The sequence below is a fragment of the Pleuronectes platessa genome, chromosome 21 (assembly GCF_947347685.1).
Source record: "Pleuronectes platessa chromosome 21, fPlePla1.1, whole genome shotgun sequence".
NCBI lineage: Eukaryota > Metazoa > Chordata > Actinopteri > Pleuronectiformes > Pleuronectidae > Pleuronectes > Pleuronectes platessa.
The window spans coordinates 18,906,930-18,933,096 of record NC_070646.1 but is presented as its reverse complement, the minus strand read 5'-3'; the positions used below and the strand labels follow the sequence as shown (position 1 = coordinate 18,933,096).

Here is a 26,167-nt window from a genome sequence, read left to right as displayed (position 1 = left end):
GTGCTGTTCAAGCTCTTTAGAAGAAGCACAAAGAAACAGGCTACATTGAGGATCATAGACGCAGTGGTCGGCCAAGGAAACTTAGTGCAGCAGATGAAAAATACATCAAGCTTATTTCCCTTCGAAATCGGAAGATGTCCAGCAGTGCCATCAGCTCAGAACTGGCAGAGGCCAGTGGGACCCATGTACACCCATCTACTGTCCGGAGAAGTCTGATCAGAAGTGGTCGTCATGGAAGAGTTGCAGTCAAAAAGCCATACCTCCGATATGGAAACAAGGCCAAGCAACTCAACTATGCACGAAAACATAGGAACTGGGGTGCAGAAAAATGGCAGCAGGTGCTCTGGACTGATGAGTCAAAAGTTGAAATATTTGGCTGTAGAAGAAAGGAGTTTGTTCGCTGAAGTGCTGGAGAGTGGTACAATAATGAGTGTCTGCAGGAAACAGTGAAGCATGGTGGAGGTTCCTTGCAAGTTTGGGGCTGCATTTCTGCAAATGGAGTTGGAGATTTGGTCAGCATTATTGGTATCCTCAATGCTGAGAAATACAGGCAGATACTTATCCATCATGCAATACCATCAGGGAGGCAAGTATTTTGTTACAAATTACGTTAGATTTGTTATCGGCCCTATCAAATACAAATGACAAAATACTCAAAGTAATTGAAATACGTATTTCAAATACAAGTAATAGAAATACTGCCCATCTTTGTCTGTAATTAAATAGTTGTGTGTTTGTCATACAGCTGGGTGCGGGCTAGGGGCGGGGCTCCTAACGGAAATGCACAAAGTTATCTAGATTCTAAAGTTATGGATATAACCGGATATGAGGAACCTTTGTACCTTACCTCAAATCATCTAAATAATCTCATAATTGTCTCACAATAACAAAATCCCACCATTTTGTTCATGCAGCCCATTACTATACAGATAAAGTACAACCAGACCCACCGTTTGTCAAATACATATTGGATATATCACCGCGGTTGAATCAGACTTTTAGTCTGAAATTTGAAACAGGAAGCTGTGTTTAATGCTTGCTCTTGACTCGGTGCTGGTCAACAACAGCTGCTTTACCAGAAACCAGGAGGCGTCAAAGTTGGCGATGTGACAATACGCGACCCGACCTGTGAGATCTTTAATCGTGTGAGTGAGTGAGTGAGTGAGTGGGTGTGTGTGTGTGTGCGTGTGTGCTGCTCGTCCATGGTGCAGCTGTGAGCTGCGGCAGCCTCTGAAAGGTGAGTCTCTGTGAACCACTTGTGGAGCAGGAACTTTCAGCGCTCTCCTGTCACTTAGCTCCATGACTATGCTAGCTAGTAGAATGGCTCTCCTTCGCTAGCTTAGCTACGTTCCTCTGCGTTGCTTCTACCAAAGCAATACATGTAACGTACATTCACCACCGCCACACACGCATCTGCACAGTTGCTCGGTAAAAAGACAGAGGTCGCTATTTGCAAGTTTCTTCTGGTAGCCAACGAGCAAACCTCAAGGTATCGTAACGCTAGCAAGCTAAGCTATCTGTCAAAGTTGTTGCAGCGCAGCTTCCTTTCTATGTTCCGCTCTGTGGTGAAACATCAGAAAGTCCTGTTCTCAGATCCATACTCATGTGTGTTACTGCAGAACATAGACCCATGGTGGTTGTACGTATATATAAATATGTATATACATATATGATCCGTTTAGATCTCTGAGTGAGTTCAACACTGAACTAATGACACTGGCTACATTAGCTTTGTCCTACAGAGAAAGAGTGTAGAAATCGATTCTAAATGAGATATCACTCTAAATGAGTTTTAATCCATCCGTGTTGTGTCAGTTTGTCAGATGGAGGAGAGTTTCTCTAACAAATGACCCAAAGCTGAATTTTGGAAGTGTACATGTCATTTAGCTGATGCTTTTATCCGAAGCGACTTACATTTTTAGAATTTAGAAAGGGCATTTAGGGGTTCAGTATCTTGCCAAGGACACTTAAGCATGCAGATGGGATAGAGTGGGATTCGAACCGGCTACCTTCTTGTTGCAGAGCACCCACTCTATCCCCTAGGCCACGCTCTCCCAGTATCTTTTCAATGGTGAATCAGGAAGTTTAGAAAGTGGTTTTGTCAGGATTGCAACTTAAGACCTTTATCTTGTCTCCACTTGGAACCGCTCACCAGTTTGGCAGACATTGTTTAAAAAAAAGTTGTATGCATAAATTCCTGCTCTATTTACCCTCCTCCCATCATCTTCTTTTCTTTCCAAAATCTCCCTCTGGTCGTGTGATTTATTATTTCCTCATCCTGTGCCTGGCTTCTTTTCCTGCAATCCCCCTGCTTCCACAGGAGCACCATGGCAATGTGGATCCAGGCCCAGCAGCTCCAGGGTGAGGCGTCTCACCAAATGCAGGCGCTGTATGGCCAGCACTTTCCCATCGAGGTGCGGCACTACCTGGCCCAGTGGATTGAGACCCAGCTGTGGTATGACAGACACCATGACCTTTACTTTTACTCAAGTCGCTCCCAGCATCTGGGATTGATCAATGACACTATCTCTTTGGATACAAGATGTCTTAGACTGGATGTAGGTAACATGTAATATATTTAGTGTAGTGCACCTAGTTTTGAGCTGTTTTCAGAGATGAACTTGTGTCAGACGCGTTCACAAAAAAAGAAAGCTTTAAGGAACAGTTAGGCCAGGGGTGGTGCCAGGTAGAGCATGCACGGGGGCAGGACAAAATATATAGTCTGTTGCAGAAAGTTCAGTGTTCCTGTTTACACCACATCAACTCTGGCGTTAGCGCCTAACACCAAAAGCTCTCCAATCTAGTTTTTCATTGTCAGCTCCTCTTTTCCACCAACAGATATTTACATCTTTCTGTTTTTTGCGTCCATCTAGTGTTAGAAACTCATTAACATCCCCCCTCACTTGCTGGGATTTCTCTGAAAAATGTCCTGTTGTATATTAGCATGGCTTCATTTTCAGGAAAATTTCTGGTACATGTCTGAAAACGGCTCTGGTTGAGCAACACTGAGCTTGAGATTGGCCTTGCATTGGTCAGTAATCTAATGATGAACATTTCAAAGGGATTCTGTGGAGTTGGACAACCCAGCGGAGGAGGCCAAAGCCAAGCGCCTGCTGGACAACTTGGTGGCCGAGCTTCAGAGGAGAGCTCAACTTCAGGGAGGAGAGGACGGCTTTCTTCTCAAGATCAAGCTGGGCCACTGTGCCAACCAGCTCAAGGTACCAGTCAGCTACTGTAAGACAGAGGAAAACTAGATCGCCCATAATTCTTGTTTTTGGACAGTGGAACATTATGCTGAAATAATTTGACTTCCTTACCTTACATTCTTTTAATAGATAGAGTAAATAATATAAAGAATACAAGTAATAATCCTCAGCATCACTACATTTTAAGCTGGCTGCAGAATCTTTTAAATCCCCAAAAATCAAAAAAATTGATTTCTAAGTTCTATTAATATGAAAATAAACATAAGTGGATCATAAAAAAAGAGAATTTTTTTAAATTCTGGTGCTCATAACAGTCCCGTCTTTGTGGGACATCATATGTGCATTTGGAGCAGATGTGTTGCAATCATATAAAAAAATCCTTTCTCATCTCACATTTAGTTAAAAATAATTTTTGCTTGTGTCCGCATGCAGAGCACTTATGACCGCTGTCCTTTGGAGCTGGTGCGCTGCATTAAACACATCCTGCACTCAGAGCAGAGGCTGGTTCAAGAAGCTACAAATGTAAGTGTCGAAGACGTTGCTGATGTTTCATTTTTATATTATGGATCAATGGCTGAGATTTACATGTTTGGAAGATGATAAATCAAATATACAAATAAATGTATGAATTGGCCCCATGGTTTTGTTCGTACAAAACTAAAGGGGCAAAAAGCGGGGGGGGGGAAATGATTTTGACGTTCCAATATTTTAAATGTTTGTGTGTTCAGGCCAGCTCTGAGGCTGGCGGCCAGGCAATGGACAGCCTGTCACAGCGGCACCAACAGATCAACCAGGCTTTTGAGGAACTTCGTTTGGCAACACAGGAGACTGAGAACGAACTGAGAAAGCTGCAGCACAGCCAGGAGTACTTCATCATCCAGTACCAGGAGAACCTTCGTATCCAGGGTGAGAGACTCACTCACTCACTCACACACACACACACACACACACACAGAGACATACATAAATAAATAAATGAATAAACTGAGTCAATTTGTGCATGTACAAACAACAACCACAACCAAAGACCGTGTGCACAGAACAGTTTCTTCAGGCGCAAAACAATACTCCCAAGCATTACTGCTCTGCATTCCTAACTGTGCTTCTGCAAGCACTGGGCTGAGGCAGTTTGCCCTTCCCTACGCGCTCGTAAGTGCTCAAAATCACCCAACAGACACTCCCTTTTAAGTCGAATTTTGAGACTTTGGAGGTGGGGACAGTGGCTGATGCTCCCCTTCAGGGTTAACTCTTATACGTTAACAATAAACACCAGCACTAATCAGAAGCTATAACGACCTGAACAGTACTGACGTTTACTTTGTGTTTGTTTGATTTGCTCCAGAGTTTATTAGACACATATTTAAACATTGAAAAAGTCCAAGATTTTGCATGCACTCCGTTCACCTGATAATTACAAAGTAAGAGATGTAACGTGATGCTCACAGCCAGGACATCAGGGTTAAAGTGACTGGAATGAGATGGATTCATGATCCGACATCATTGATTTAAAAACTAGTGAATGGACTATGTGAAGAGCCACAGAGACGAGCAGACACACACTTCCTGCAGATAATGACCCAATGCTGTGTTTGAACTTCAGTGTTGCAGAAGAAGCGACGCTCCGTTTATCCAGGAACATAAAAGGTTATTATATAGATCAGTGCTATATGTGAGTTGTTGACAGCCGGTGAGTAGGCTAATGAGCGTTGATGCAGTGGCGCTGCAAAGAGGGGGCTAGCAGGGCCGCCCAGATGCTGTAAAGCAGTGGTCACCAACCTTTTCAAGCCGAAGATGACTTTTTTATTCCAAATGTAAGCCTAGATCTACCAACCCGATATCTTAAAAAAACACTTTGGAGGGTCATATTATTGTTAAAGGCTGAATGTAAAAGCATAAATATACACAAAGAAAGGCAGTTATACAACTTGATCTATTCAATGCACAATATTTAATCAATTCATATTCACAGCATCGGCTCTATTCAATCAATCAATCAATCAAATTTTATTTGTATAGCCCGTATTCACAAATTACAATTCATCTCATAGGGCTTTAACAGGGTGTGACATCCTCAGTCCTTAACCCTCAGCAAGAGTAAGGAAAAACTACTAAAAACCCTTTTAACAGGGTAAAAATAAGTAGAAACCTCAGAGAGAGCCACATGTGAGGGATCCCTCTCCCAGGACGGACAGAAGTGCAATAGATGCCACATGCAGGAAAACATCATCAAGATTAAAGTCTCTAGCAGCATTTGATGAGGGTAGACATCCCGAAGGACAACCCCAACATGACATGCCAAGCAGTCCCGCTGCAAGCACAGTCCATGCTCAGCAACCAGCAGGACCACGATCCACCATCCAGACCAGACGCCACTCCAGTCCTCAGTCACCGTCCACCGCCGCCCACCAGGACCCATCACGAGCCACCACCGCGGTCCTGGTCCACCGCCCGTGCCCAATGCCAACGCGACACAGGGTCCGCCACCAGCACCATGATCAGCCCACATAACTCACAATCCGCCACACTGGATCCAACACTGCGACCCCCGGTGCGCGATCCACAAACCAATCCATGGTGCGGCCACAGAGGCCCTGGATCTGCGGGTGATAAAGCAAAGGGATTCCGGGGAAGGGGGATAGGGATGGAGAAGAGGAAGGAGAAGCTGGAAAGAGAAGCTCTGTGTGTCATGTGTCATAAAATAGAAAAAGTTACGTTCTTCCGCACTAATTAGCTCTAACTATAAGCTTTATCAAAAAGGAAGGTTTTGAGCCTACTCTTAAATGAAAAGATGGTATCTGCCTCCCGAACTGAAAGTGGTAAGTGTATTCACAATATTTTTATCGCATGAGCTTGACAATATGTTTTGCAGAGGAGCTGCTACTGCTGCACAATGTTTCTGCATATAGGCTCTGCCTTGAATATGGCCAGAAATATGACTGTGTCCTTGTATAAAAGTAGTTCTGTGTACTCATCTATCAGTACTATACACTATGAAGCCCTGCATCTTCCGCTCCAGCAAATATTTTACATTAAACCATTTTTTTTAACAAATTAACAAACACATTGCTTTAACAAAAGAATCGATTTGGTCAACAGGAACGCTGGAGTCCTTTCATTTTTAAACGCTTACTGAAAGTGTTGCAACCATTTGTTTGTGACATAAATTCAACAGATGAACATCTAAACTGTTTATGTTTACTCTACTGTGAACCACAATGTTTATCTGTCTGTCACAAACCGTTTCAAAGTAAAAGCAATCCGGAGTTTCACTTTCTGAACCCATTTATTTGCTCTAACGGGGCTTTGATTGTTATCTACAGACCGGAAGATGCCTGTCTTCATACCATAGTGTCCTGGCATTAAGTTTAATACATAATCCAACTTGTATCAAAGGTAATGCAGTAGATAAACCTCTTGCGCAGCATTAAGCAGTTGTTTTTATGTCAACATGAATATTCACACACCATAGTCGCTTTCAGACATGCACTGAACTCTGCAGGTTTATGTTCACGGGAGGAGGTGCGTGTGAAAATGCAAATAACTGAGTGAAAGCCTCCATAGTTTCTGCTGACTTTCTTCACCTGGCCCTCAAGTATAAAAGTCTGCAGAAAGTTAGTAGAGACTGATGAACACAGTGGGAGACCCCCAACAAGTGAGCAGTGATTTATGTTGGAAACATCTGTCTGTTATCTGTTTCCTGCTATTTTAGCACAGCTCAGCAACTTGTCTTCACTGCCTCCAGCCGAGCGCACCCAGCGAGAGACCACCCTACAGAGCAAGAGGGCCACTGTGGAGGCCTGGCTCACCAGAGAGGCCACCACACTACAGAAATACAGGCTTGTATGGAGAAACAACACTCTCACACACACACACACAACATATATACTTTGGCTCTGCAATATCACAGGTTTGCAATGATACAAAATGCCAGCCACTCTAGGTCTGTCACTGTATCAGATTTTGACTACACGATTATTGTGACACATGGAAGACACAGACGAAGATGACAAGAGAGTTTGTGGTGTAAAGAGCTGACACTGGTGTCCGTGTGTGTCATGTGATTTAATATCTCACTTCCTGCCTCTCTCTGCTGCACCCAGCTGATCCACCTCTCGCTTGAATAATGTGGAGGGTTTGATGCTGTTGTTAATGCATCTGTGCAGAGAATCTCCCATTGTGTTGTGCATGTGTTAAAAGGCAAACTCTCTGTAAACTCTGTTGCCAATTCTCCAGATTTAACCATGTGAGGTCATGTCTGAAAACTGCTTAGTCAGTCAACTGCAGAGAAGAGAATCTGCTTTCTTTTCCCACTGGCATGCCCAGTGTGCATTAATGGTCACATAATTTGTAACATAAAGTGTGTTAGTATGGATGTAGATTATTTTAAAACTAAGTTGTATCAGTGTGGACACACACACACACACACACACACACACACAGTATTGTAAACACAGAAACCCTTCAGGAAAGACGAGGTTTGAATCCTACATGCTTTAAATGTTCAGACCTTCAATCTAATAGCCTTCTATGGGCTTTGGTGGGCCGATGATCTACTCTTTGCTAATAAGGTATAACTGGCATTAGCTTTCATCTAACAAAGACAATGAGATTCATAGATTTATGGACACAGTTGCGGACAGTTTAATGTAAAATAGTTGTTACTGAGGCTCAATTAAATAATCAGCTACTGTCTCACAACTTCTATTTGACAAAGACTATTCTTGGTCCCATTCTTCTCAAATTGTATGTCCCTTTGCTCATAATATAATTTTAATATTGGGATAATAAATATAAATCTTAATAAAACAGGAAAAGAACCAAATAAATAAATTGTATTTCTGCTTTTAAGTTTTAAACAAAAAGTCGACCACTTATTCTACTATTCCAGTCCAGCCAGTTACTTATTATATTTTGATTCTTTGTTGTTGGTGAACAAGCTCTGGGTCACTATCCTTGTACATTCTGTCCTCCAGTTCAAAGGAAGCGTTGCATGACTCCAGCTGATCTGACACTTGCCCTAGTGGACTCTTCTATGTAGGAACAAAAGGAGATTCCCAAAAAATCCAAACTACACTATTGACAGTTCATAACTTTCTGTGACAAGACCTTGTAAACTTTTAGAGAAGAGTAATAGAAAAGATCATAACTGGAAACACCACAAGCTTGCAGTTTGCATTGCCCAGGGCAGGAAGGCTTTGCAGTGGGTGATTCAATCTTCTCATCTATCATGAGTTGAGATGCGTATAGATCAGCTATATTGGTGAGGTGAGATGCCTGCAGACTTTAAAGGATACTTAAGACTTAACCACGGTCTGTTCAGCCTGTTGGGGCATGCCCTCTTCCATACCATCAGACTGTAGAGCACTTTCTTTCGTCAGGCTGTGACACTAATGAATTCATTGTCAAATCCCCCACAAAGAGTTTAAGTTCTTCACATCATTATTTATTCATACAACTTCTGTTTTGTTTGGTGACTATCACAAAGGCACTATATGTAGAATTTGCATTATACAATTTGGTGTTGCATATAAATTAAATGAAAACTTCCTATTTCAAAAATGTAACTTATTTAATGATTTGGGCGGGCTCTATCAAAAATATATTTTAGTCATCATGTTAACATTTGTTTATGTAGAAAGGGTACTGTCTGCTTTTTGCAGTAATCTGATTTCTTCAATATTATATATGAGAAGATCATTATCATCCTGGGGAAGGTTACCAAAGAAATCGGACCACCCCAACCAGCTTTCCCCTAGGCAATGTGTTTGTATAACTGGATTTCTATTTAGCTTTTTACATGTGTAAGCATGTTCCTATCAAAGACGCCAGGAAGAGAATATGGCTACAGCAAAGTAATCGGATGAAAGTCAAAACTTTAGACTACTCAATTACAAAAGTTAGCTTCTTATCCACCAGTACCTCAAGTTCAATTCCAGACGTGAGTAACATGTAAAAAAAGAAAAACTGACAATAAATGTTTCACCTTGATATCAAACACAGAAAATATCCTCCTTCAAATTAAAATCAGTTCACACAGAAGCCCACATATGTAAACCAGGTTCCTACACTGTAACCTTGTTTCTCCCAGGATCATAATTTCTCTGTTGTATGTTAAAAGGTCTGTGCGATGTGACGATATGTATCGGGTAACAATTTTTATTTTTATACTTTATTATGTTCATAATAAATGTTTTCTTTCACAAATGTTCTGTCATTTAATGTTGCATAAGTGAATTTTGCCAACCGTTACACTGTTAAGAACTCCATAACCTTCACTGTTCATTATATAATCTTTAATGGTAAAATATTGAGATTTCTAATTGAACTAGATCTAAATGAGACTGATCTTAATCAATAAATTGGCTATCTTTTCCCTTCTTTGAAGGGTGGTGCACCCAACTTTAACCAAATAAAGTTTTATATTTTATTTTGATAACCAAATTTATTGAGTGCCTAAAGGGACACAATTCTATGGTAGCACTTTTTAAGCAGTATTGCACATGATATGTATTAATATCGGGATATGAAACAACCTATCAGGATACAAGATTTTTCTCATATTGTGCAGCTTGATATGTTAATGCACTGAGTAAATGCAAAAGTAACTCAGCATTTGGCTGGTGGTGTGTTTGCAGGACCTGTCAGAGCAACACCAGAAGACCCTGGGCCTGTTGAGGAAGCAGCAAACTTTAATCCTTGATGAGGAACTCATCCAGTGGAAGAGGAGGCAGCAGCTGGCTGGCAACGGGGGTCCTCATGAGGGGGGACTGGATGTCCTTCAGTCCTGGTACATACTGGAAATGCATGTTAATTAGTTTGACTTACATAATATATTACAGGGATGGATGGAACAGTTTCACCTGCCTCCATGCAAGTGCATGTTTAATTATGATAGAGAGAAGTTTGTAGAAATGTTCTCTTTTAATAAAGGCATTTAGGTTGAGAAACCAAATCTAGAAACGCATGGGATTATAGAGGAGTGACTGATGATATTTCCCCCCCACATGATGGTGGTATCCCAAAATCCTCTGCTTGTCCACAAGGTGTGAGAAGCTGGCTGACCTGATCTGGCAGAACCGGCAGCAGATCCGGCGCTGTGAGCATCTAACCCAACAGCTCCCCCTGCCAGGCCCCATGGAAGAGCTGCTGAGCAAGCTCAATAGTGACATCACTGATATCATCTCCGCCCTGGTTACCAGGTGATAACTTGACTTAACCTCTTCCTTTTCCTGTAGGAAAGTTACCCCACCTGTGCTCTGGCAAACTGGGTGTTAGTTCCAACTGTTATAAAGCCAAGGCTGGAGACTCTAGCCAAGTGATTCAGGAGAAGCTATACAGGTAGTGCCCTGACAGTGAGTAGGTCTTTACTCTTGTGAGGATTCTGGTGTTGTCAAAGGAGTTGTTTCAAACAGTTTTTTAGTGCTTTATGAATGTGAATAAGGCCTCCTGGGGCATCTTCTGTGTGTGCAGGAGGCCAGGGGTATAGCTACTTCAAGCTACCCATAACTTTGATGTTTGTAGGTTTATGGTTTAGTCAGGGGTGTGACTGCTCATCAATTCTTATTCAGATTTTTGTGAGCGTTTACAGGATTGCACAAGATGACTTTTTTTTTTCCTTAATGGTATTTGCTTTTTACCACCCTTTTAGTTTGTCTTTTTCACTGTTTGTTATTACAGTAATCAAATTTTTGTCTGCAATGATTTAGTTTCCTTACCATGAAACTTCACAGCTATCTTAATCAAATAATTAGTGGAATCTTTTGATATTTTGGATTTTATGAGAGAAATATTCCTGTCATTACTATAACTTAATGTAACTGAAATGCTGTTAGGTGGGTGCTGGGGTAGAGGTCATCCCCTGATGACTTGTTGAAACTTCATCAAAATGTGTCTGTGCTATACAGCATTAACACAGATTTTTCCAAGAACATTAACATCTATCAACAAATATAAAAACCTGGATGAAAACACCAATTCACCTTCAGTCACTATCTGTTTCTTCCAGAGAGGATGTGAGTTGACACGTGATTAGGATAAATTTTACGTCTTTTACTCGTTATTTGTTTGACAAATTACATTACTTTCAAAATGTTCTGTCACACATTTCATAGCAACAATCACACATCGTGGTGCAGGTAATTTTTTTTATATCTGTGCTCATTGTGCAGCAGAATTTCTTTATGACGGAATATAGAGACATTTGCTATTTTCAAATGCCAAGGATCTTCTAACCTGTTCATCAATCATTAAATTATTATAACTCCATATGTGAACATATCTTGAACAATGAGGGATGGCCAATGAATTAGGCCGTTGACACTTTTTTTTTGCTCATCATGTCACTGTTCCATCTTTTCCTCAGCACCTTCATCATTGAAAAGCAGCCACCCCAGGTGTTAAAGACTCAGACCAAGTTTGCAGCCACTGTGCGCCTCCTGGTGGGCGGAAAACTGAACGTCCACATGAACCCACCACAGGTCAAGGCTGTTATTGTCAGTGAGCAGCAGGCCAAAGCTCTGCTGAAGAATGAGAGCACACACAGGTGAGTGGCACAGCAAGCAGACAGATGCATCCCACTTGCTTTTCAGATGCATTAGTAAAACCTAATTGTGACTATACAAGGCTTAAAATAGTGGGTGACTATAGCTGGTACTTTGTTAGATATTAGAAGTTATTTCATGAATGTACTAAAATGGTTAATCATGTGAGATTAATAGATTTGTTTGTTATTTTGTCTCCTTTGTTGAAGAGCTACAGGGTGTGTTCAATTATTTCTAATCGCTTTCTTCTGCCTTTGTAGTGAAAGCAGTGGAGAAATCCTCAACAACAACTGTGTGATGGAATATCACCAGGCCACTGGCACCCTCAGTGCACACTTCAGAAACATGGTAGGCTCTATTGGAAATAGTTTAATATATTACTATGGTATGTGAGAGGGATACAAAAGAGTTTTTTCCAAAAAGCTTGCCGGGGAGGAATGAGGAAGCTTTTCTCTGCAGAGAAGACGGCTGGAGTAGCTGCTTTAGTATGACTGCTCCTACAAATAGATAGCATTAATTAAAAAACTCTGTATAAATGCAGTCAGCATTCCATTCCATTAACACAATACCATCGCACTTTGGGGTTGAGTGTTTTGTATTTATTTACATTTGTATTGTAGGCTTACATGTTTACTTGAGTAACATCTTAATTTGTTTACACAGTTATTTCAGTGACGTCCAGCTTCTCGCTAGAAGCTGCAGAGCTGTTTTTCTATGCCCCACATTGGTCGTGTTAGTTGTATTTAAGCAGAATTCATCTGATGCTTTCTCATGTCTTTGATCTCTGTGTTTTTACAGTCACTGAAACGGATCAAGCGCTCTGACCGTCGAGGTGCAGAGTCAGTGACGGAGGAGAAGTTCACAGTTCTGTTTGAATCACAGTTCAGTGTCGGGGGAAACGAACTCGTCTTCCATGTCAAAGTAATTAGAGGGGACACTGGGATCTGTAATAGAAATTATACCACTGATTATTACTTTAGTCCTCTTTTATTGATTTCATCTCTTTTGTGTTTCTCTCCTTGGGAAGATTATTATTACCCAGTACTATTTAGCAAGATTATGGCTTTGTCCAAGCTTTCTGTAAACCTAATGTTTTCTGGCATGAGTTTGAATGATCCAGAAGAATCTGTTACCCACCTATTGTTGTTCTTGTAACCTGCAGACCTTATCACTGCCTGTGGTAGTGATCGTCCACGGCAGTCAGGACAACAATGCTACAGCAACAGTCCTGTGGGACAATGCCTTTGCTGAGCCGGTAAGTTGGCGACTCCTGTACTGTCGGTTTCCACAATGGGCTCCCTATATTTCTCCAGTTGAGACTGTGACCATATTTTAGTAATATTACATGTTTTTTCATGAAATTTTTCTAGAATCAGAAACACAAACGTCAGTTATTTTCAAAGCTCCAGTTTGTTATATGTGTGATGTCTGCTTTTTCACATATGTTTTCATGTGTCTCACGCTCGTCTTTCAGTGTAATTATTAAATCTTAGAAATGACCATAAAGGTGCAATTTTACAATGTTTCACTGAAACAACAACTGAATCTGAAAGGCCTGTGCTTCTCTTTCATATTTTCCCACGGCATACCTATTCTCCTCAGGGCAGGGTGCCATTCATCGTGCCAGAAAAGGTGCTGTGGCCCCAGCTGTGCGAGGCCCTGGATATGAAGTACAAGGCGGAAATGCACAGCGGGCGTGGCCTGTCAGAGGATAACCTGGTCTTCCTGGCACAAAAGGCTTTTTCAAGCAGCAGCAACAACCCTGAGGACTACAGCAAGATGACCATCTCTTGGGCCCAGTTCAATCGGGTGAGGCCAGCTCCTTTCCAAGGCTGATTGTAAATTTCAGACTCATTTGATGCAAGAAAAGAAGCTGTGCCATCAATACAGAGTGTCAGTGGCAGCTTCTTGTGTGCATGTAAACATTTTGTTCTAATATGCTTATTTTGTACAGGAGAGCTTACCTGGACGCAACTTCACCTTCTGGCAGTGGTTTGATGGAGTTGTAGAGCTCATGAAGAAACATCTCAAGCCTCACTGGAATGATGGGTAATGACTCATGCTGACTTTTTTCATTTTCACCTCTAAAACTTTGATATCTCATTAAGGATAAGACTTTGCTTGGTAGCACTTGTAATCACACTCACTAGTGATGTCATGGTGTCCTACACTCGAACATCACTGCAGCCACGTGAGACATAAATACCCTGGAAGGCAGCAAATGGAAGATTTACAGAGAGAATTTAGTCATTCTACAGATTGAAAAGTACTGATTTAGCATTACACTGCTAAAGCATTATCCTGATTATTGGCTCGTTTTCTGTGCATTACATTGATTTAAGTCTATTAAAAGTTCCGCAACAACCCCCCAGTTTACTCTTCAAACACAACCAAAGTACTCCAGTATCGCTTGAGGATATTAATCAGACTTTGCACAGCTCCTTTAGGAGACACTACAAGCTTTGCTCCGAGAGTAATCAGGTGTTTCCCCAAGACCCAGATTTACAAAAAAACATAATAAATGGTATAACATCTACATCTGTCCAACAGTAGCAAATCTCCCAAACAAACCACCAATTTTGTTTGGTGGTTAGTTGGTGGCTTATTTGAATTCACACACAAACACATTTGAAACACTGCACAAACCAACATGTGACTGACCTACCTTTTTCTTTGACCAGGCAAAATTCTTTTGACGTCCATTTATTGTTTGTTCATTATTAAACTCTCATTACTGAACGTCTTACTGCCCCCACATAATACATATTCATTTCTATTTTTGTTTATTTCCTGTCTTTATTTAAGAGCATGTTCTTATGTTCACTTTTTATAGTGTTATGCATTTAAATTTTACTCTTTCCTTTACTTTTCCTAAAGTTTGTGAAGGACCGGAATTTGCACTTTTACACAAATTCAATAAAGTCAAAAATGATGAGTGATGAAACAAAACACGTTTCAACAGAAGACATAACATCAGCTCTGTTGGTGATGTGTCCGTTCTGAGGCTTATTTGTGCAAGGGTCTGATTTGATGCATTTATTGAACAGGATGTCTCCTTGGAAGAACAAATGTAAACTTTACATATTACAATTTTTGAAAAATAATTAAACGAATACATTTTAGCCTTCACTTGCCATGACCAGGAAGGTGCTCACACGTTGAGCCACTGCATGAAATAGTTGTGTAACAATGTGTGAATCTGTATGCAGTGCCATCCTAGGCTTTGTAAACAAGCAGCAGGCACAGGACATGTTGTTGTCCAAACCCAACGGCACCTTCCTGCTGCGATTCAGTGACTCTGAGATCGGAGGCATCACCATCGCCTGGGTGGCTGAGAATCCCAACAAATCAGGTACATTACTGCCCTTTAAAGCCTTTCTACTCTTAGTTAGAATTTCTAGGGCAATTCATTATAACGTCAGTAGAATAACATAAAGCGGAATGAAGGCTAGGCAAGATTTTGCTCATGTGAAATGTAGCATCCTATATAAAAACTTTTCCTGTCAATAGTGAGCTCCTAATCCCACTAAATAATGCAAATGCAGCATTCTCTGCAGCATTAATAATATATGAATCAGTTGGTAAGTCTTGTGATTGTAATCTGTGCTGGTTCCTGTCTTTAATTAAGGGGAGAGGTTGGTCTGGAATCTGTTACCTTACACAACCAAGGACTTCTCCATTCGTTCCCTGGCTGATCGCATCAGTGACCTGAACCACCTTCTGTATCTCTACCCTGACCAGCCCAAAGATGAGGTTTTTGCCAAGTACTACACCCCTCCACTCTGTAAGAATTTTAAGAGGCACTAAATTATTTACACAATATTATCATATGGGCATAATTAGCTGATGTCAATATATATTATTGGCACTATCCCGAAACCAATCACTACACCCTTAGCACGGCACATGCCCATAACTTATTTTTCTTACTTTTTATATTGATGTTTTATGTCTGATTGTTGTTTTATGTACAATGCACCAATCACACCAAGGCAATTTCTTGTATGTGTAAATATACTTGGCAAATAAAATAATTCTGATTCTGATATTTTTTAATTAAAAATCCTAAACTCAGTTAATGTGTCTCTTTCAGCAAAAGCAGTAGACGGATATGTAAAACCACAGATCAAACAAGTTGTCCCAGAGTAAGTAGACCTCTTTCTTTTTTCTAAAATTGCTACAGGAAACTCTGTTCACCTCACACCCTCCAGTACCTGACAGGACTGATTAAGTAGCAAGTTCCTGAAGCCTGATATGCATTTGGTGTAAGAGTCGCTGAAAGATGACGCCCCATCCATCCATCTAAAATAACACTGTAAAGCATTCAGACTGATGTGTCTTGCAATGTTCTGAAAAGTTAATGGTATCATACCTTTGAAGGACTGAATCACTTTTACTCTGACTCAGACTGTTGCAAGACTTCAGGCAGGCTTATTATTTCTGGCAGAAATATTGCCATTTTCTAAGATGGCCAAATTCCCCTGAAGATGTCTATACAGTACAAATGAAACCAGATATTTAGCAATTAAAAGTGTGCAAGTATTTTTACTGAAATATTTGGAATTGTTTTTACCAGGTGGATCTGAATTTGTTTGAACATGTATATAAAGATGGACAAAGGTTGGTGATGATTGGTGGTGGCCATTACTCTCAGAGAATTCCATAATATTGTGTGTGTGAATATTAGGACTAAGTGAACTGTGTAATGTTAGTTATTTAAAGTTATTGCATTAAATGGGCCAACTTTCATTAGGATCACAGTGGGCTTATCTCAGGTTTCATTTTTTCCTGTCACCTCCTGAGTAGGGGGCCTCACTCAAGTAATTTGTTCCACCACAGATGCAGTTTTCAGCCCTGTCATCGTGATCAGTGATATCTGATCATGACCTGGGCCCTCATTTATAAAACGGTGTGTAGGATTCATACTAAAAGTTACTAAAAGTGTGCACAAAAATAACATGGATGCCAAAATGCCACAGTGTTCCCTTTCTAAATCACAGTCCATCTGGAAATGTGCGTTTTTGGATCTGCCTCATATCCCTATATGCCTTCATATTACTAAAGTGGTCAACCAAGGGGGGACTCTGCTTTGGTGATTATAACTCTAAATAGGACAGAGGAATGTCCAAGAATTGTAATTATGTTGTAAAATAAAAACATAATTATTAAGCAAAATAACAAAACGTGTTTTGTGTCTCTGGAAGATTTACCACCCCAAACCCTGAACCCAGCGGAGCAACTCCTTCATTCATGGATCAGACAGCTTCTCCCTCTGTGACCCACCCCAACAACTTCAGTGTTTACCCTCCTATGTAAGTACATTCCTTTACCTTTGTCAACTCAACCATATGCTACACATTTCTGCTGATCCATGAGTTCTACATATATCATTCAAGTCAACAGTCAACTTCAGGAGCAAAAAGACAAGATAAGATGACAAGACAATAACCAACACAAATGCAAAGAGGCAAACATCATTTCCTTTTGAAGACACAGGACAAGATGGAGAATATCAATTGTATGTTAAAAGGTCTACCACACTTATTAAGATGCCAACCACCAGTAGATGTTAGCAGACAGCGACCACCTATCTTCAGTTGTAAACCTTAGCCTCGTCACGTTTTCCGCGCTTTTAATCGCAACAGCGGTACAAGCTAAACCTGAGGACACGCTGAGGATAAAGGTAAATCTGACCGGCTACTGGCTTGTTTGGCATGTGGGCCGCTCAGTAGATCAGATATCAGTACAATGTTAATTTCGTTGATGAAAACTATGACGAAAAATATTCGTTAACAAACTTTTTTCCATGACGAAGATGAGACGAAGACGTAACGAAAACGGATCTTTGAAAATAAAAACTATGACTAAATCTATTTTAACTTTCGTTGACCAGACAAGACGAAAATGTTGGTGGTTGACTAAGTCACAATAATTGTTTTAAACATCATCGTATCGGGCCGTCATGAAGTATCAGGAGCGGGCGAGTGAGTGTGTGTCTGTGTGTGTGTGCCCCAGATAGCGCACCGGTCCCGAGGCTCCGCCCCCCCGCCCCGCTCACTCGCTCAGAGACACAAGATCAGAGCTCGTTCACGTGAAGCAGCCGCTCAGTGACTAACTGCTTCTTAACTATGGATACAGTGAAAACAGGGTTTCTCTGGTCTCAGCTGCTCAGAGATCAGCGTAGCAGCTTCTTGATCAGAGCAGAAGCTGCAGTTGGTTTGTACCGAGCTTCAGTTTCTGTGTCCACCTCCAGCCTGACCTGCTCTCACTTTTTGTTTTCTCATTTAAAACTAAATATATATTTTAAGCTATTAAGCTGCAGCTATATGTTTTGATTTATTTCAAAATAGGGTACTTCTTATTTCATACATGTCCCACAAATATTGGGAGGACTCAAATAGCACTACAAAGTTCTGTGTTTAATTTATTTCAAAGTAGGCCTACACTTGCCTGTGTATTTTCTTCTCTTCATAAGTATTCAGTGTTTTCCTTTGTTGTAACAGGTACAAATAGCAATACAATGTCAAGAGTTTTCTTTATTGTTGTTCTATAATTTCGTAAAAGCAACAAACTATAGTTTAGTTTAGTATAACTTTATATTAAACTTTATTAGCTTTGTTATCAAACATGTTTTGCAGCTCCAGACACATTTTATTTGGGGGAAGAGGGGGCAAAATTACTCTTTTAAAAGTAAAGGTTGCTTTACAGTTGCAATCAGAAATATTCAACCCCCTCACCTCAATAGACATTATAGCGATGTGGATGACAGATAATGACAATAAATGACAAAAACCTCATCAAACAACAAAAGATATGTATTGATGCGTATTTTAGTTATTTTCACAACAGAAGTTGACTTAACTTTGAAGTTCAAATGAAAAATGGAACTCTTTCAACACATGTGCATGTGCAATAATATTCAACCCCCCAGCTTCAGTACTTTGTGGCGCATCCTCTAGCTTTTATAACTTCAAAAAAAAAATTCGGTAAGTGCGGACAACCTTCTTACACCTCTCGATAGGAATCTTGCCCATTTTTCAAGTACAAAAGCCTCTAGATCAGTGATGTTTGATGGCTTCCATGCTGCAACTGCCTTCTTTAAATCCCACCAAAGATTTTTAATCAAATTTGAATCTGGTGACTGTGAATGCCACTCCAGGACGTTCCAGGATCTTTTTCTCAACCAAGCTTTGGTGGATTTGGAGGTTTTGCTTTGGATCATTGTCTTACTGGAAAGTCCAATGATCACCAAGGTTTAATTTGTCAACAGAAGGCATCACATTTCTCTTTAAAATGGCCTGGTATTTCTGTGAATAAAGGATGCTATGTACACAGTAAAGATTACTAGTTCCTGCCGCAGAAAAACAGCCCAACATCATCTTTGACCAACCTCCATGCTGGACTGTGGGGATGGTATTCTTCTGGTCCTAAGCCTGGCCTTTCACACGCCAGACATACCGCTTGTCCATACGTCCAAACAGTTCCAGTTTGGTTTCATCAGTCCATAGAACTGTCACCCAAAACTCAGTAGTCTTATCCAAATTCCTCCTGGCACATTCTAGTCAACTTTTGATGTTCCTTGTGGTCAAGAGCTGAGTGTGTCTTGAAGCCGGCCATGAAGTCCTTTTTTATTCAGTGCACGTCTTATAGTTGCCACTGACGCACTTGTACCAGCCTTCATCAGGTCATCCTGTAGGTGTCTTGCAGTCACACAGGGGTTTATCTGAATTGTTCTGACTAAGTTGCTGAGGGTCCTTGATGAAATGCTGGGCTTTCTTCCAAGGCCAGGCAGGTTTGAAGCTGCTCCATCAGTTTTAAACTTCCTTATAATGTTCCCAATTGTGTCTCTTGGAATATATTTTTTTGGGGAAATCTTCTTCTACCCAAGGCCTTTCAGGTGTGATGAAATAATCTCCTCTCTCAGCTTTTGTGGAAGCTCCTTTGTCTTTCCCATGATTGCAACTCACCTTGAATACCTTCATGGGTGGGGTTTATATATGCATCACAGCTGAAGCAAATAAAGGATCAGTATAGAGTTCCCAAAGGCTTAATAATGTTTCAACTCAACTTTAAGACAAAAAAACTGCCAGACAGCTTTAAAAACAACAATATTATATAGGGGTTGAATAATTGTGACATGGCTATCTTAACAAAATATACTGCTACACACAAATACTACATCATGCATTTTCCGTGTTGATTTTCTGTATCACTCAACTCATAAAGAAGTCATCCGAAGCAGAACCTTGCTCAAAGAGCTCAAAGAGCAAGATTCTGTCAACTTTAATTGATAAATCCTTAAAATCTTTGGGGGGTTGAATATTTCTGATTGCAACTGTATAGACTTATGCTGGTAGGGATATCTAATGGACAACCTAAGTACTGCAAGCTAAACTATTATGCAGTTTTAGACACAACACAGGGTCCCTGGGCCTGAGATGGGAAGAAAAGAAGTTTAATGTGGCTACTAAATGTGACTAAAACTAGACTAAAATGTAATTCGTTTTCGTCGACTAAAACTAGACTAAAACTGAGAAGGATAAAAATTACTAAATGTGACTAAAACTAATATGCATTTTCGTCAAAAGAATAAGACTAAGACTAAATCAAAAATAGCTGCCAAAATTAACACTGCATCATTACCTCAATGCCTTTGTAAATTGATCACCTGCTCTCCAAGGCGACATAGTTAAAAGCTGTCCCAACATGACCGACCTTATCCCTCCACTTACTGTGGTACAAATTTGTTCTGTACGTTATTTGTCTAATCCTGCAGACAAATAGAAAAACAGATAAGTCGAATGAAAGCTTAACCTCTTTGGTGGAGGTAATAACACTGTATCACATTTCAATGTTGAAACCAGGTGAAAGGAGTCGGTTATGAACCTACAGAGATTCACCTGAAGCTTGAATAAAAAAGAGAAAGCCCTTATGTTGATTAATTTCTGTGAAATTATTACGAGCATATTTGAGTTGGCTGAGGAATCCGTGACGGGGTCTATGAGAAAATTAATTTGGTTTGAAATAGATTTTTTTACCTACATACAGCATGGCCTTTATGATAGAACATCCAAAGTCTGTTTCTGCTCTCTTCTTGTCAGTAGTGACACCATGTTGGATGCAGATGGAGACTTTGACCTGGAGGACACGATGGACGTGGCCCGTCATGTAGAGGAACTGCTCCGCAGGCCCATGGCCAACCAGTGGAGCAGCCAGCAGTCCTGAACCTGAAACCTGATACTGCTGCACACCTTCAGGTCTACTTAATCTTATGCAGTCCTTTAATTCTCTCCGAACTGCAGCCACATTAAGAGATGTCCTGGGTTCATTTGTCCCTCTGACAGATCAACATTACAATTCACATTCATCATGTTTCTGCTGCCCGCAGAAGATAAGAAATGTTTTTTCTAATCAATATTGTCTCAGTGGAGATGGTAAACCATGTTTTCAAGAGTCAGCTTTATTGGCATTGGACAGAGGACAGGGCCTGGTGTTCTCTCCGCCCATCATAGTTTCTCAGGACGGTCATGAAGACCTGGGTTGGGTCAATGGGATTTTTATACACTCAGTTAACATGGGTTAATGTGACTGAATGCAGAAAAACCGACTCTCTTCTCTCTTTGTCAATAATTAATAATAGTTGTATACTTATTACTATCTATCTAGTAGTAAGTCCATAAAAAAGTGAGACTATGTAACTTTAGCTGAACATCAGCCACTGTGAACACCAGCAGTATTTACAGGATGATGGGAAATTTTATTTCCCCCTATTTTTCAAAGTTTATCTTTAATCATTTGCTTTAGAGCCACTTAGCAAAACAAGTCTAAATCAACAACCATGCCTCCCATGTAGGGGCATTGCAGTTACCGCTGTGTCATTGGCTTTAGACAGGTTTAAACCTGTCATGCTGGAAACTAAATCAAGTAGTGTCCTGGGAAGCTGCAGTTTCAACTTCACCTGTGGTTCAGTGTGAGCCCAGAAGCTGTGTCCTGTAGAAGAAACCATCTGAACAACATGAGGTTTTACACAAACATGGTTCAACGTCTGGTTTGAAGTTGGAACCTGGTAGAACTTAAGTTTCTGTCATTGAGCTGAGAGTAATCACTGGTCATGTTTCCAGTTGCAGTTGGGATCTCTGGTTCCTTCACTTGCTTATCTTACTATTTGCTTGTTCTATGGTTTATGATCAATTTAAACACCAACCAACGCCATTGCTTATGTAGACTGGCCAGCGGTCACAGAGATAGATGAAAGCTCAGATATTCTTTCTCCAGTAATAGAGATTAAAGTACAAAAATAATAAACAATCAAATAAGACAACTGTCAGCAACATCATCATTTTGTAGTATTTAATAGTGAATGTTAAGTAGTGATTATATATTGAATTTGACTCAGCAATCAGATTCAACCCAGAAAGTCCCTGTTTAGCTAAACCAGATCAAACCCTTAGCTGCGCTATTCAGATGCTTACTGACACAGCTTCAGTCTCTGTGTATTAACAGTTGTCTGTAACATACTAAAACAAAACAGTAAATGCTTAACAGTAGTTCCAGTTGTAAAACGTCATACATAAGTTTCAAGACTTTTGAATTACCCTCTCTAATTCGATGTATGTATAAATATATGTTGTCAGAATGGAACCTTCGGTGTATATAATATGCCATGATACTTTTTGTCTGCCTGGATAATCGGAGAGCAGATCAGGACTGAAAATAACAGTTTTATTATCTTATAAATGTTTTCATCATCTATTAATTCAATTAATTGTTTTGTCCACAAAGTGTATAAACATTTTGAAAAAAATCTCAATTATTTACCCTCAGACATCCAAAGCTAAAAGTTATATCTTTGAATTGTTCAGTTTTTCTGACCACTTGTCCACAATTCAAAAACATTCAGTTTACTGTAATATACATCCCCACATGTGAGAGGATGACACCAATTTTATTTGCATTGCGTCACTCATTTTTGCAAGGAAAGGGCCATTAATTGATCATCAGAACTCTTACTAATTGATCCTTAGTAGATCAGATACATAACCATCACAGTTCTGATCATGTGTGCAGCTTTGCTTCTGAAACCAGAGAAAGAATTATCCCACCCACCTCAGCTGCAGTTTGTCCATTCTGCTCATTATGATGATGATGATGATGATGATGGTAATCTTTTTCTAGCTTCTCCGTTATCCTGAAATAACCTTCAGTAAACGTTTCTGTGGAAATTCACTGCTCCGTAGATCTCTCCGTGCCTTTTGAATTGGTAAGGACAGCACTGTCCATCAGAACATTTGAAAGCCATTGTCCATAACACTGTACTACTACCAGCATCCAGGGAAAATCTCTCATAGAACACAACTCACCCATAATGAAGTTAACACAGCAAACCTCAGGAAAGTCACTGTGGGGGGAAAAAGGCAGTTGTGTCCAAATCAACGAAATGATTTGAGTGTATATGGGGACACTATGTAACTCGTGTGCTGCCTTTACCTCTTACGCTTATTGTGAAATAAAAGCTGAAACACAAAACGTTTTATTTTTACTAATGCAGTAGTAGTTCCCCTTTTGTCCTTGAATCAACCAAATATGTGTATCCAGCTCACTGCTGCTGTGTTGTCCGCTGGCTTCTGTATAATCTGCCTCATGTACTTCCACATTGTGCTACACTTTGCCGGAAGTTTGGTGTTTGGATTTGACTTGGAAATAAAACACATTTTTTAATTAACTGAGTGGCATTATTTGCTATAATAACTTTGTGTTTTTCTCCTGTTAAAAATGAATGGTATTTTATCATCTTATTTTCAGCCACATTAGTGGCAGTAAGTCGCTGGAGTGAATTATTAAGTATGTAACCGATGTAGTGCCATTCAATTTTAGGCAAACTGAAGAAGAATCCTCAGGACTTTGTTGATCACCCTGATTTTCTACCAGCAGGTTGAAATGTTTGACATTTAGGGATCTTGTCAACTACTGGATGGAAGACCATGAAATGTTACTGTAATGCCATCAGCAATTAAAAGCTCAAGCTTCTCATTTGAATGGGCATATAAATGTATTAGCCTCCATGCAAGTTCGTTATAACCCTAGGGGTGTAGGGTTAGTACGCAGAGTCCCCCTCCTATTATCAGGGGAGAAGCTGCCAAATTACCCACACGTTTTACTGAAACTATCCCCACTAACAAGAACTGTTTTAGGGTCTCACTCCCAGGTCTTAGAGAGGCTGGAATGGGGCGCCTGTCATGGCGTAACAGAGTCCCAAAAAGGAGTTTGACAGTGAGAGTGGGAACAAGATACATATTTGGGTTGCAAGCCTGTCACAGATCAATCACGAATATGAGGAAATTGTGTGTCTGTGGGCGGGTAGTGCGTCAAAAGGGGTGTGTAATGACGGTTGATCGTCTGCACCTACTTTTCATCCAGTCTTAAGCCTTGAAGGAAATGCCCAAGGGGAATTTCATCATATCTTGAACAAACATCACGAAGAATGTGTATGTTTTTCTTGAACATTATCTCTTGAGGTAATGTCTTTGGTACAAACATTCACTTGCACTCAAAGATGAAAGGATTAGATTCTGGTACCTGGGGGTTAAAGGTCAAGGTCAAGTGATCTCATGTTACTGTTAATGTGACATAGTAGGACTGCCTGTAGGGAATTGCATTACATCTGGTATACATGAGCACGATATCAAATTTAGCTAGAAGTCTTAACTAACTCTGCCAACTCTACAAATTAAGTTTTGTTTTAATTTGATCCTCAGAGTAAAAGCAGTCATGTAATGTAACTGGACCGAGGTTTCCCCATCATTGGTGGTTGCTCTCAGAGTGAAAAGCTCTCCTAAAGGCTGCTGCTAAGGTTTGAACAAAATGGAAACCAAAGGATATGGTGGTAATATTTAGAGCTGACTGACCTCAGATCATCTCATGGAGGATGATTAAATCTTCTTATATGATAACTGGTTTGTCAGATCACACCTCAGCCCTCATTGTTTGCAAATGCTCCAAAAAACGGCTTAGTTGTCCTATGAATAAAAACTAGCATTTGGGGAAGTGGGTGAGTTTGGAAAAGCAATACAAGAAATTAATTGCAGCATCATTACGATGGGTAACTGGTTTTAATGATTTTTTTATGAAGGGCAACATAACTCCTTACAACTATTAGGGTGTATATGTGATGGTTTTTTCCCTTTATTGACACATTTCCCCAAAAGTCAAGAAAGGAGAGTATGGGGCCACAGGAATGACAGCCAAGAGTGTGTTGGCTGCTCCCCTGGTCACTCTCCCCAACCTGTGAAGTACATTTTTGCGGTGGAAGAAAAGGTTGTCCTCCACTGGTGCGGTTTGAGCCACAGCGCCTCCAGGTTTCGTTGCCATTGGAAGCTGGTTGGCAGTAGAGGGTTCTGCCAACCACTTGAAGCTTGTCTTAAGAGCTGGTTTGAGAAAACTCAAGTATTGGGGTTTATATGCCCAATGAAATGAAAAATTTATTTTTTGCCTGTGTTAATTGTTCATTTATCTCTTGTTATACATTTTGTACATCATAACCTTACCCCTCTTTCTGTATAACAGGTACGACTGTATGATGAATCATCTTGCACTCAGAGGCATTTATTAATCTGTGTCCTACGGAAATGCACAGCCCATGTTTGATGTTGGCTGCAGGTCTTGATCATCCTGCCTGATTCAGCAGTTCATCAGCAGCTGTAGGTGGTGGAGAGACGTTCTTCACAGAGCAGGCTGTTGTCATGACTTTCTATGTTGGGCTGCTACTGTCAAAACTGGTTAAAGATGTGTGTGAATGTTGTTTTATTACAGATGTTTGTGGCTGTTGTTCTATTACAGATGTGTGTGTGTGTTGTTTTATTACAGATATGTTTGAATGTTGTTTTATTACAGATGTGTGTGGCTGTTGCTTTATTACAGATGTATGTGAATGTTGTTTTATTACGGATATGTGTGGATGTTGTTCTATTACAGATGTGTGTGGATGTTGTTTTATTACGGATATGTTTGAATGTTGTTTTATTTTACAGATGTGTGTCTTGATGACCACTCAAAGCATTTTACAGTTCAGTTTTTTTTGCCATTCGGCCATTCACACACCCATTCATACAGTGTATATGCAACACTTTCTCTATCACAGTCTGTTTTTCAGTGTCTAGCAAAGGGACTCTTAGGCAAGCGGAATGGAGGAGCCGTAGTGGATGCCTGCTCTGCCTCCTGAGCCTAATGCAGCTGCACAACATATAACATGTCAAGTTTTTGGTCATCTCTTTCTTTCCTCATTCTGCAGGTATCTCTGCGAACAGGAAACTGCTCAGCTGCTACACCCAGCAACACATATTCAATCTGACTCCATACAGAAGACTGGACACCCACTGGTCATATTGAGATAAATATAAGATGTGGTGCTTGTGGAAGGATCAG

At 40.4% G+C, this 26,167-nt stretch overlaps 1 protein-coding gene across 2 annotated transcripts; it reads left to right on the top strand.

Moving 5' to 3' along the window:
- The first annotated feature begins 1,031 nt into the window (after nt 1–1,031).
- On the top strand, nt 1,032–23,468 carry LOC128426633 (signal transducer and activator of transcription 5B). 2 transcript variants are annotated; one of them, XM_053413632.1, is made up of 19 exons: nt 1,032–1,237; nt 2,321–2,455; nt 3,062–3,218; nt 3,639–3,728; nt 3,935–4,112; nt 6,916–7,046; nt 9,842–9,993; nt 10,250–10,405; nt 11,569–11,748; nt 12,007–12,094; nt 12,545–12,667; nt 12,909–13,001; nt 13,349–13,555; nt 13,701–13,795; nt 14,956–15,098; nt 15,375–15,530; nt 15,840–15,891; nt 16,951–17,058; nt 20,851–23,468. In XM_053413632.1, the coding sequence occupies exons 2-19, from the start codon at nt 2,328–2,330 to the stop codon at nt 20,969–20,971; spliced, it is 2,358 nt and encodes a 785-aa protein (XP_053269607.1). In that variant the 5' UTR covers nt 1,032–1,237; nt 2,321–2,327; the 3' UTR covers nt 20,972–23,468. The 2 variants fall into 2 exon arrangements, with proteins under 2 accessions (XP_053269607.1, XP_053269606.1); XM_053413631.1 differs by having other exon boundaries at nt 20,848–23,468.
- Nucleotides 23,469–26,167: the final 2,699 nt, after the last annotated feature.